This window comes from Lissotriton helveticus, chromosome 7 (genome assembly GCF_964261635.1).
Source record: "Lissotriton helveticus chromosome 7, aLisHel1.1, whole genome shotgun sequence".
NCBI lineage: Eukaryota > Metazoa > Chordata > Amphibia > Caudata > Salamandridae > Lissotriton > Lissotriton helveticus.
Genome location: NC_136068.1, coordinates 382192045 through 382204259, shown reverse-complemented (window position 1 = coordinate 382204259; position 12215 = coordinate 382192045). Strand labels below are relative to the sequence as shown.

At 43.4% G+C, this 12215-nt stretch overlaps 1 protein-coding gene across 4 annotated transcripts in view; it reads right to left on the bottom strand.

Annotated features, from left to right (window-relative positions):
• The window catches only part of LOC144768495 (protein MTSS 1-like), a 563908-nt gene that overhangs the window by 102695 nt on the left and 448998 nt on the right, over positions 1–12215 (bottom strand). For all 4 annotated transcript variants that reach the window (XM_078652201.1, XM_078652202.1, XM_078652203.1 and 1 more), the window contains exon 10: positions 3442–3556. In XM_078652201.1, the coding sequence (XP_078508327.1) occupies positions 3442–3556 (115 nt within the window). The remainder of the gene's footprint in view (positions 1–3441; positions 3557–12215) is intronic.

The window sequence follows — 12215 nt, the reverse complement described above, 5'->3', positions numbered from 1 at the left end:
TTTCTTTCATATGTTGCCATTACACTCCAATGCTGTTTTACTCCTAGACTTTATTTCGCCTTCCGGGGCATAGAACGAACACCCACCTAAGGTGCCTGTATCTTACAATGAGAGTTCAATTGACTGCCAGATAAAGCAACAGAGTATTGTAATGCCCTGCTGCTCTGCTGTTACAAGCGTAGGTAAGACTACTTGCGCTCACTAGCTGACTGCATTTATAAAGCGTACACTACATATTCAGGTTTCATGGAGCCAGTCTTAATAAAGCTGCCTAGACAAACAAGAAAGTCCTTGGCTATTTCCCGAAATGTGAAAGTGAGGTGGAGGCCCTGATGTAGAGGTAATAAACTCCAAATCAAGAGGAATTGTGACAAAAAGGAGCATCCACCCCAAAGAACGTTCACCTTTTTGAGTCTTCAACAAGTCTAAATTTTGCTGTAATGGTACAGGCTAGTCCTGTAAAGAGTGATCTTCGCTGCAAGGTAACTTAGAGATAGTAGATTTAAACATTTAACGTGATGTAGGTGTAATGTAAGCCCTGGGCACAAGCTGCCAGTGGGCTTACTTAAATTCAACCAAAATATGAACTCTTTTGGTTAGTTCTGTAATGGTCTTTATGCCATACTCTGTAGGCTTTAGAACAGGGCATAAAGGGTGTTAGAAAGGCCACTGTAAAGAGCATTGCAGGAGTTCAACCATGGGTTTAGTGCTACACCTATTACTATTGATAGGTATTATTACGCATTTTTCTGATAGTGTGTAAGAATCGGTGCAAGTTTCTTTCACTATAAATGAGTTTTAATCACGGGCAGAGTCTGCGAGCGAAGATGGCGGTCGCACCTTGAGTGCACTCCTGGACCCCTCCACCATTCGCTCGTCCTCCGGCCAAGAAGAGAGCCACTTACCCACATTTTGTTGCCCCCTAGGGAGCCGGGCACCCGGCTGCTTACCTGGCAGCCGGGATCCGACGGCGGAGTTCCGTCCTGCGGGTGAATCGCCTCTTGCTGGCCTGCTGGCGGGTGTGCTGGCCTGAGATGGTGGCGTGGCTGCATTAACTTAGTGAATTGGGCATGTCCAACCTCCAATCAATGATGTATGGGGCGCCCGTCTCGTCTGCCTGACATGACTCGCTCAGCGTTCCTGGCTTTGCAGGCTGCGTTCCGCCACACCAAATGGACCCGCACTCTGACCCAATGTACACCCTTGTGGCACAGGAACTGGCTCAGGGAAGTCAACGGGCTACAGGGCTTCCGGGCATGGGACCAGATAGGTATCTCACAGCTGGGGGACATTTGAGTGGGTGATCATATGCGCTCCTTTCAGGATCTCCAGGGAAGATACTCCTTACACCACTCACAGTTTTACAGATATTTGCAGCTGCGTCACGCCCTTCAGGTGCACCTCACGACTGGCACTCGTCTCCCGGACCACAGCCCGCCCGAGGCTCAGATCATGTTGGGGGACCTGGGAAGGGGGGGCGTCTCCCGCATCTACCGGACACTCATTAACAATACCCCCAACTCACTTGAGCGGCTGCAGAACTAGTGGGAGGAATGGGTGGGCTCCCTGGAAGAAGAAGACTGGCGTGACGCCCTTATGGCGCCCAGGACAGTCACGGCCTCAACCAGACTGCGCATGATACAGCTCTACTTCTTGCATGCTGCCTATTTGACACGGGCACGTCTGCACCGTGCGGGGTTCTGGTCGTCTCCCACTTGTGTGAGGTGTGGCCATGAGCCGGCCGATTTTTTCCATGTGGTGTGGTCGTGCCCGCGCTTGGCGGGCTTTTGGGGAGACAGAGGAGGAGCTCATCGAGGTGTTGGGGTGGGAGATTCCGCACGATCCGAAGCATGCGATCCTGGGCATCACAGAAGGGCTGGATGGGTCCAGACATGAAATTTTTTTTTACACTACAGCAATGGTGGTGGCGAAGAGGGACATAGCCTCCGCTTGGAAAAGTCCTGATCCTCCCACTGCCGGGAAAAGGCGGGCGGGGGTTGACTGGTGCGCCGCACAAGAGAAAACAATGTATGCACCTCGTGGCTGCCCCAAGATGTACCGCAGGGTTTGGGGGAAGTGGTTGGGGGCTTTGTTTAGTTTAGCAGGGGATTTTCCACATGCTGTCCTTTGACATGTATGCACTTGTCCTTTGGATTGACCAGACCATTGTACGCATTCCTTTGCTATCATAGAACCTGGGTGACTGGCTGGTATTCTTGTTAAAATCAATAAAAATGTGTTTATAAAAAAAACGTGTTTTAATCACTCTACTAACATGGGTCCCAACGATATTCAAGCAACAGACACTACTACTAAGTTCTTAAACTCTGAAGGGATGACCTCCCATTAGTCCCAAAAATAAGGCCTCAGTTTTAGAGTTGTTCAACTGGAAAAAAACTAAAATGTCCCCTTATTTGGATATCAGAAAAACCAACTGCTGTAGCTCTCTTTCAGGCAGATGGTTGAGAGAAAACCTCATAATTTTTGGTAGCCGAGATGCAGGAAAGAACAGACATCTGGAAATCTTTCTAGGGATCACAAAGCGGGCACAAGTACGTATTTAAACACTGAGCGATAATGAGGAACAACGTGGGGCTGCAAAATTAGGTCTTCAAATATTAGAAATCTAAGAACACATTTTGACCCACCATAATCTTTTTTTTTTTTTTTTTAATCAAAACCATTGTAATGTATCATCTGCTCCAGAACTGTGGGGTAATCTCCTGTGTCTAAAGCTATGGAATGGTTAATCAAAACAGCAAGCTTTCTGTACCCTCATTTATGAAGTATATAGATCCTTTTTTTTTAAGAGCTCAATAATAAATACATTTTTTATTATTGTGCTATTATGCTCATGAGGTGTTCTAGTACATCAGTTTTTACATCTCACTGTCTGATAGTACTTTGTGCACAGTATGTTGGCATTTCATGCTTTGTGCCCCAAAACTGACTTTCAGTCATATCTAATTAGTATATATGAAATATCAGGGGTTGTACATTTTGCAATATGGTATGTTGTTTGTGCAAACAGATTTGATATCGTTTAAAGGGTATGGCTGGTTGAGAGACTTTTTGACTGGCTCTTTAAATGCCTGTGCATGGCAGCCCTGTATCGAGGAGATTCATGTTGCTTCCTTTCAAAAAATTGTATCTATCTATGTGAAATTTGTATATGTGTAATTAATGCACACCATGCACTTATTTTACGTTTGGCTGTATGATGTTTTCTCAAAATGTCCTTCAGGCTACATCTCTGTGTATCTAGTGCAGAAATATTAGCAACGGAATGATCGTGCTTGTATTTCTTTCTCTCATTATGGCTATTACCTTTCTTTACAAGTGCAGAATAAACAACCATAATGAGTTAATTGTATTGGTCTGTATATTTAAGCATCAAAAACATTTATCTACAGTAAGTAATGGCACTCGGCACCTCCATACCTGGTAGATACTATCTGTTATTGACGAGGAAGATGATTTCATATGAAGTCCTTCAAGGGAGCTGGAGATGGAGTCCATTGATGGAACATGCCTCATTGAGGTATGCTGGTAATTGCTGTCAAAAGAAACAGAGGGAAATAAGAAACAGAGGGTGTACATAAGAAAAAGACTGAATACACACCTCAAATGTCTAACAATGTAATAATCTTAAATAAGCACTAGCACAGCCTACAGGTCTGGTTCTTGACACAGGAGGCAAACCTATTGGCTGTGCTCACGGTTTCTTAGACAGATTTCCTCTTTAAAAACCACCTTAAAATATGGCTACCATGCATACATGGGTGCCATCTATTAATAGGTTTTGTTACCATTAAAACAACAAGTATATGCGATGCTAAAAAGTCTGGTTTTAATGTGCTACACCATGAGCTCATAAAAGCACATAACACACTGCTTTCACATGGGCACACCTCTCATCCCGCCACTTATACAAACATACTACTCACCATGCACTTATAAACTACCTATCATTCTCTCTCTTACACTGCACACTCTATAAACACCCACCACTCAACCAACATTGACCTACCACACCATGCAGACACAAACCATCAAAACACCACTTAGTGACAGCTCACCCTTCACTTATCCACCTTCGACACACACCTCTCTCACTGCCCTCACGCACCACTCACCCCGCCCTCATGCATGCAATGCTCCCCTTGCATACTCCTCACCATCTACACATACACAAGTTTCATATTACAGTGAAACACTTCACAACCTCTACTCACACAACACTCATTCGGCACCCACCGTCTGTTCACACAAATTCCAACCATGAACCTTGACATTTCTCAACCTTCTCTTAGACATCGCTCACCCAGCGATCAAGAAACCTCTCACCCTGCACATACTCATCAAATACCTCTCACCCTGAACTCTCACACCTCTCAGCCTTTACTCCCATACTGCTCCCTCTGCGCACACACACCACTCACCCTACACACACGCACACACACTGTCCAAGCAGGACTCAGACCACTACTCACCCAAACTTAGCCAGTAGTTACAGACCACATTTCTTGCACTTTCACAACACACACTCTACAGTCGCCACAACTCAAACAACACTTGTGCTGCAGTCAGACAACTCTCACATCCTTCACTCACACAGCATTCAGCCGCACTCCCACTACACTCATCTACTGCTTACCCTGTACAAAAAGACTCACCAAGGACATACTATTCACTCTGTACTCACAGACACAGGCCACATCCTGCACTCATATACATCACTGTCCATGCACAGACATGCTGCTCACAAATACAAACACACACAAAGCTCACTATACACAGTTCACCCTCTACTAACCACCGTTGACCCTTCACACTGACGCTTCTCACCCTGCACACTGATCACCCTGCACTCAAGACACCACTCCACCACCATACACATGCATTGCATGCTAAACCCGCACTCAGACACAGCTCATTATGCACTCACATAACACTCACACTGCACTCGAACACCACTCACACAGCACTCAAATACCACTTGCCCTGTACTCAAATGCTACTCACACAGCTCTCACCCTGCACTCACACACCAAACCATTCACTAATGCAGTGCTCTATCATCCTGCACTAAAACACTGATCATTCTGCACCCTCACACCTCTCACCCTGCAATTATTCACGCAGCACTCACAAACCATTCATCATGTATTTACACACCATTCGCACATCTCCCTGCCCACAGCTACACCCGTCACCCTCCAAACTCACACACACAGCTCATCATGCACAATCATACACTGCTCACCTTACGCACTCAGATGGCTTATCCTACAAGACACTTTCACCATTCACTCAGACACCGATCATCCCACACACTCACACTGCACTTAGACATCCCTCACGCAGCACTCAAACACCGCTACTGTATTTAGGAGGCATTTTAGAGGTCTCGAGTTCAGTAGCCAATGGGCTACTGACCTTAGGGTGACTACACACCCTTGGTTTGCTCACCCCATGTGGGGGAGTGGGCACAATCCCTAATCCTGATTGGAGAGTTATGGCGGGCACTGAAGACTGGGTTTCACCCCGCCTCCCCCACCAGCAGGGTGGGGTTGGCAGAGGTGGGCACACCTTCTGGGCTGCTCTCATTTTTCCCACCTAAAAGGGGGTGAGACAGGAAGGGGCGTGCTTCTGATAGCAGGAGAGGATTGGAGTCGTTTTACAAAGGCAGCAAGGCCCTTGAAGCTCCCCTGGCACAGATGGCTTTTGCTGACCTGAGGGTGGTGTGAACCCCTCCGCCCAGGAAAGGCTTTGTTTATGGGCCCAAGGAGCGAAGGCTCATACCCTAGGGGTCCAGACACGTCTCGTGGTGGCAGTCTGGTGTGTACCAGTCAGGTAACCCACCAGAGGCTGGTCGTTTCTCAGGAGGCATCTCTAAGATGCCCTCTGAGTTCATTGTATAATAAATCCCACACTGACATCATTGTGGGTTTATGATGCTGAGAAGTTTGCTACCAAACTTCCCAGATTTCAGTAACAATGTCTAAGAATGAACTTAGACACTGTAGGGGTACAGTGCTCATGCAACCTTACCCTCACCAGTGGCATAGTGCACCCAGGTAGAGGTGTGTCTTACCTATACCAGAGGCCTTCCCTAGTCACAGTGCCCTTGGTACCCATGGTACCTTTTATAAGGGACTTACATGTGGCCAAAGAGGTGCCAATTGTGAGTAACATTGTACAGTTTCGGGAAAGAACACAGGCCCTAGCAACCTGATTGGCAGGGACCCGGGGCTTATCAAGTCAAAGTTCATCAGAAATCTGGCAAAAGTGTGTGTGGGTGGGGGGTGGGCATGGGGGGGGTTATTGCAACAGAACCCCAGTTTCCTACACAAAAATAACCTGAAATAATTCCCCCTAAAGTAAAGCACTGAAATAATTTGCTCCAACAAAAAGGTTTCTGTAAGTAAGAATGCAACCATTTCATTTACACATTTAAAAATAAGAATACAACGCTAATATTGAAGAAAAGACATTCTATAATTTGGTTTCTAAGAAATTTCATTAATCTAGTACATTTTCTTTAAACCGTTTAGATTAAATGGTTTCTCACTCTATGAAATCACATACAAGTCTTTTGCGGTCTCCTTTAATGACTGGGACCTGCTTGGGCTTTTCAAATAAATAGTTTTAAAAACATAAAAGGTCAATACAGAATGCATCACCATTGCAACCTAAGAAGCTGTGCTTGATTTCCAGTGGAGAGGTTCCTTTTCTTCAAAAGGACTGAAATTACAAATTTGAGGTCATAAAATTTCTGTGCAAATTTTAGCAACCTGAACACACTGCAATTTCAAAAAAGCTGCTCTCAACTCGTCATGAATTGGCTAGTATAACAGATACATAACTCGCACACAGATGTTAGATGCCAATTTCATAAGCAACCCACATTTGGACACATTTCCATTCAGTGGCAAATCAACACTCCGTTACTAATTAAATACCTTTACGGGAGCAACTTATAAAAGAAGCACTGGTAAATGCATTAGGTTTTGCCTACGTGATTAATAAAAATGTGTTTTTTGTTGTAAATCGTAGCTTGGTGAATAGTTGTGCAATATAAGTTAATGAAAGTCTGTTCAAGTGTTATGACTTATGTTTTAATAAACGCAATCTATCGGTTTATAAGAAATAAATAAAAGAAATGTAGAACCTGAATTAATTTCAGAGCCAACAGTCCATATGAAAAGGGTAACTATATAGTTTATCACAGCAATCAGACTGCCACGTTTGGCAAGAGAGGGAAGACCATTAAACGCAGAGTTAAAACACTTGTTTATGTCCTATACACATTAATCACTCTACAATGTTAATTTCCTTTCATGGAATAACAAAAGTGAACGGGCTGGCAGCTAAGATGCACGCCACAAATATCTTACAAATAAGCAAAGTACAAGCCATTTGGTGTAGTACAGACGGCTTTAAGATACTAAAAAAATCTGGGTGTCTGAAAAGCAATAACTACTTTGGCCCCAATAACATGGGACTACAATTCAGTTCAGAAGAGGACCTTTAGGCGAATATGCCGCACCAGCCACTGGTGGAGTCCATAGGATCATCTGCTGAAGCCTTCAAGATGAAAGAGCTGATGTGCCAAGGTAGACACTGAAACATTCGGCAGAAATGGGTATTTTAATTTCAGTGCAAATTATCAATGATGGGCAGAAACTCATTTCTTCTTTCTAGTTACACATACATCATGCAACGGCAAGTCTTGCTTTTGTAATCTGATTTTACGTGGGCTACGCTGGCAAATTGTAATTTAAAGGTGCAAGAGTCTGAGCTGCCAGAGCACAGCCAACAAGATGTTTACATTGTTAAAAAGCTGAAGTTATAGCACAAAGAACCCTAAAAATCCTACATCAACGAGGAGGGAAATCAAAATAGAAACAATGCTGGAGCTGGTCAGACTTGCCTCTGGAGACCGAGTAGTATGCTTAGAGGGTTAATATGTTGCATCTTACCAAAGCAGTTTTGAAACTTAAGCAAATAACAGGCACAATCTACAAAGAATATAAAGCCTCTCATTCTAAACTTATTCGGCCTGCTTTCCAAATATTTGAAGCTAGGGCTTTATGGTTAGCCGTATATGGGGTTGAATTAGGGGGTCATTCTAATCTTACAATACTAACTACTGTCGAAAATAAGTTTCTACAGAATTTGGCTTCTCTTCCTCTGAGCACGCCCTTGATCCCAATTTTTAGGGATCTGGGCTTACGAAACCTCCAGGACAAAGCCAGACTCCCCCCACTGTTGTATTGGAGGAGGCTATGGTCCACCACAGAACTCCTGCACTACACCACAGCCCTCCAGGATGTCACTGCAGTTGGCCAATCGGTATCTATTCCCTGGCTTTAACATAACAAATTAGGGTCCCTGAACTTTGGACCCAAATTTGTATCTTTTGTTTAGCAATCACATTTATTTTTAAATGTGAAATTGTATTTTAACCCCTATTTGATCGATAATTGTATATTATCTATTGGGGAAGTTTTATGTAAGGCTGCAATACATGTATAGACTTCTATTATTTTACTCTATGTGAAGTTAGTCCTCAACTGTTCCCTATGTGTCTGAAGCACCTGAAGAGAGATCAAACTTCGCCAAGTTAATAAAACCTCAAGAAGTCAGGAAATGCAATAAAACCCCTCAGGGTGCAAGCAGATGGTTGGTTCTACAAGGCTGCGGTGTGTGATGATGAGAATGATAATAGGGTTTGTGCTCATGATCCCAATGTAAGCTTAGAGGGGCCGATGTGAGCTATGCTGAAGGATTACACTGTACATAATTTATGGGTTGGCATTCAAGCACAGACTCTACAAAGCTGCGTTTTGATTACAAGGGAGAAACAGAGGCAGAATGTCTGTCACCTAGAATAGCGTTGTACTGAACAATTGACCAAGCTCACATGATTTAAAGTAGGACGCAAAATGAAGCAAGCTTGGGTGCTGACAAGCTTGCTCATAAGAAAGAAGTTCCACCAAAGTGGATGGAAATAGTACTTGGACCACGGGAAACGGATAACCCACAAGAGGAAAAAAATTTTTATGCTAAAACCAATAGAAATAGAGGAAAAGTAGGTGGCAAGTACACCAACCAATGGAAAGTGAGGGTGGGATGTAAATCCTTTTAAGAAATATACTATATACAACTGATTTCAAAAGCACAGCGCAAGCGCTGCACAGACAAAACTTGAAAAGGGGGAGGGGTAAATAATTCAACGCTCTCATTCTGTAAGATGGAAAGAAATACAAAGACACTTATCCAGAAGACGCAACCATCTTTTCATAAACCAATGGGATAATATATGCTGCAACTATTTACGCATCACAGATCTTGGCAACCGCACCATCGGAGTGCAGAATGCCCCTGTCCACATATGCCTAGAGCTCTTTGGATCCAACTTGAAGTACCACTGATTTGTGAGTAGAGCTTGCTACTGCTTACTGCCCTGAATCATTGCTGTGATGGTACCTGCTACATATGATGCCATACATTGAATGGTTGACTGCACATTTCAGTGAGTTGACGGATCCACAATTAGGTGCAATCTATTTCCAGTGATGCAGTAGGACAGACCCTAATGATTTAGTCATCTACTCAAATATAGAATTGCAACTCTGAGTAATTCATTTGGTTGACCAAGGCCCCAAAGACACTATTATTTGGGGTAACAGAATTAATGTGGGTCAAGATGGGGAATATTGTTCTGAAATTCTGTTCATCTTGTTATACCTACCAAAATAAGTGAAAACCACTGGTGCGCGTTGCAGACTAGAATTCTGGTAAAGGGGTCTGGGCTACAGGCCAGCATCTGAGTAAATGAGTCCAAAAGGAAAGTGAAATTCCACAAAAAACGAGATATGAATCCGCTTCTTTAATTCGGGTCCAGGCAAGTACAAGTAACATGACCGATCGGGTAGAGCAAACAGCGACAACTGCCGTCACTTATAACCATAACATTCCAAGAAGAACAGGGATGGATTCTAGTGTCAGAATCCAGTCCCAACACTTCTTCTCTCTTATACTTATTACACAGCTAAGTATTAAATGCATAAAAGATATATACATAAAACAGCAAGATGACTCACTCTACCATTGGTTAGTTTCAACACATCTTCCACTTATACTTATTTCACAAAAGAGACTAAAAACAAAAGAATCATTAAAAAAAGCTATAAAATTAAAACACACAAATAATTAACATTTAATTTGTTAAGTAATAACTGTAAGTAGTCAGAAAACTTGAAAAGTTATATAGTAACAGGTTACAGTTCGTCCTGAAATTGTGTGGGAGGTCTCCTCATACCAGATTACCTCGAGACACGCGTACTCCTGGCACACACACAACCCCACCCCCATCACCACTCACAATTACATTCCCACTGCACTGAGGTAATCACCTATCCTTGTTCCACATTTGGTGTTCTCCAGCATAACCACACATTCCTTGACCTTAAAGACTCTCTTGGGTTGGGAAAAATTGGATAGACCTTTTATCCCTATTCCAGAAAGCCAGATTCAGACTAAATCTCCAGGTTTGATGTGCGAAGTATGTACCCATTCCTGATTCACACCATCAACAAACCTCCTCTGAGACATTTCACGTCTCACTTTTACAAAAGCTAAATCCCTCTCCTTCACAGAAACACCCGTCCAAGGACCAGCCAGCTTGGTCCTAGGTTCACGCCCCTTAAGGAGAGTGAAAAGAGGCACGCCAGTAGAAGCATTTGGAGTGGCGCAAATTGCCCATAGCAAGTCCTTCATTTATATGGCATACTGCTAGCAATAGACAATTGAATGTTATCCTTGATGTCCCCGTTGCACCTCTCAACAAGGCCATTACTGTGAGGGTGGTACACTTAAGTTTTGGTGAGTTACACGCCCCAATGCGATAAAAATGGTTCAAACTCGCAAGATATAAATTGTACACAATTGTACGTCACAACCTCATCAGGCACGCCTTTCTCTAATGAACAGTTTGCAGAAATTCCACCAACGTAGAAGAATCCGCTGATCTCAAAAATTCTACTTCAAGCCAACATGAAAAATAACCAATCCGCACAATTCCATACCTACAGTTCTACTCCACCATATTAATGGGTCCGATAATGTCAATCCCAAATTTGGACTACAGCGTCAGGAAAAGGTACACTCTCCACCAGACTTGGCATGATAACTTGTGACTTATCACTAATGGCACATGCTTTACAATCCCTTGCAAAATGTTTCACTTCATTGTCCAAACCCGGCCACCAAAATGTATCTTTAATCCTCATTTTCATTGCCCTCATCCCTACATAGCCCTCATAAGAACTCCAGCACTTTACCACATAACCCATCAGGCACAACCTAAGTATCTCCTCTTTTCGACAAACCAATCACATTATTCAATTAAGCAAATACTTATTGCTAAGCGTCCACAAGTGCAAAAGACTTTTCCTTAAGCCAATCTCTGCCAACCCGATTACTGATATCCAGCAAATCTCTGTCACACTCTGAAGCAGATCTCCACTCAGCTTCTGAAATGCACCCGTTGGTAATGCTAGCTATGGCATTAACCATGCCAAGATCATCAACATCAATGTCCACAACTTCATTCACATCACTCAAGGGCGAAGAAGACAATCAGCACAAATGTTGCTCGCCCCTGGAATATACTCCAACTGATGCTCAAAGTCTGAAAGCCTAAACTGTCATTATCTCTAGGTGGCGGGGCATTACAGGCACCTTTGGTAGTAAAGAGTCTGATTATGGGCTTATGGTCCATCCAATAGGTGATTCCACACCCCATAAGTAATTCCGGAAGTGGTTAACTCCCCACCAACAGGCCATGGACTAGCGCTCAATAAAAGAGTGAGCGCTTTCAAAGCATGAGAAGCAAAATCAACCACCCTTCACATGTTTGCAACAACACCGCCCCTAAACCATACTGGCTGGCATCAGTAACAATGATAGAAGAATCTGGAGTTAAAAGGCTTCATAGGAATAGCTTCTGCAACTTCCTTCTTAATTATCAAAAATTCAGGATCTACCTCCTTACTCCACACAAATATTTCGTCTCTCTTGAGCAAATTACTCAAATTACAGGTTCTCTCTCCACATTTGGGTATAAAATGGGAATAAAATTCAACCATGCCCGCAAAACGATCACACCTGATCCTTGTTAGTGAGAGCTGAGAATTCTGCAATTG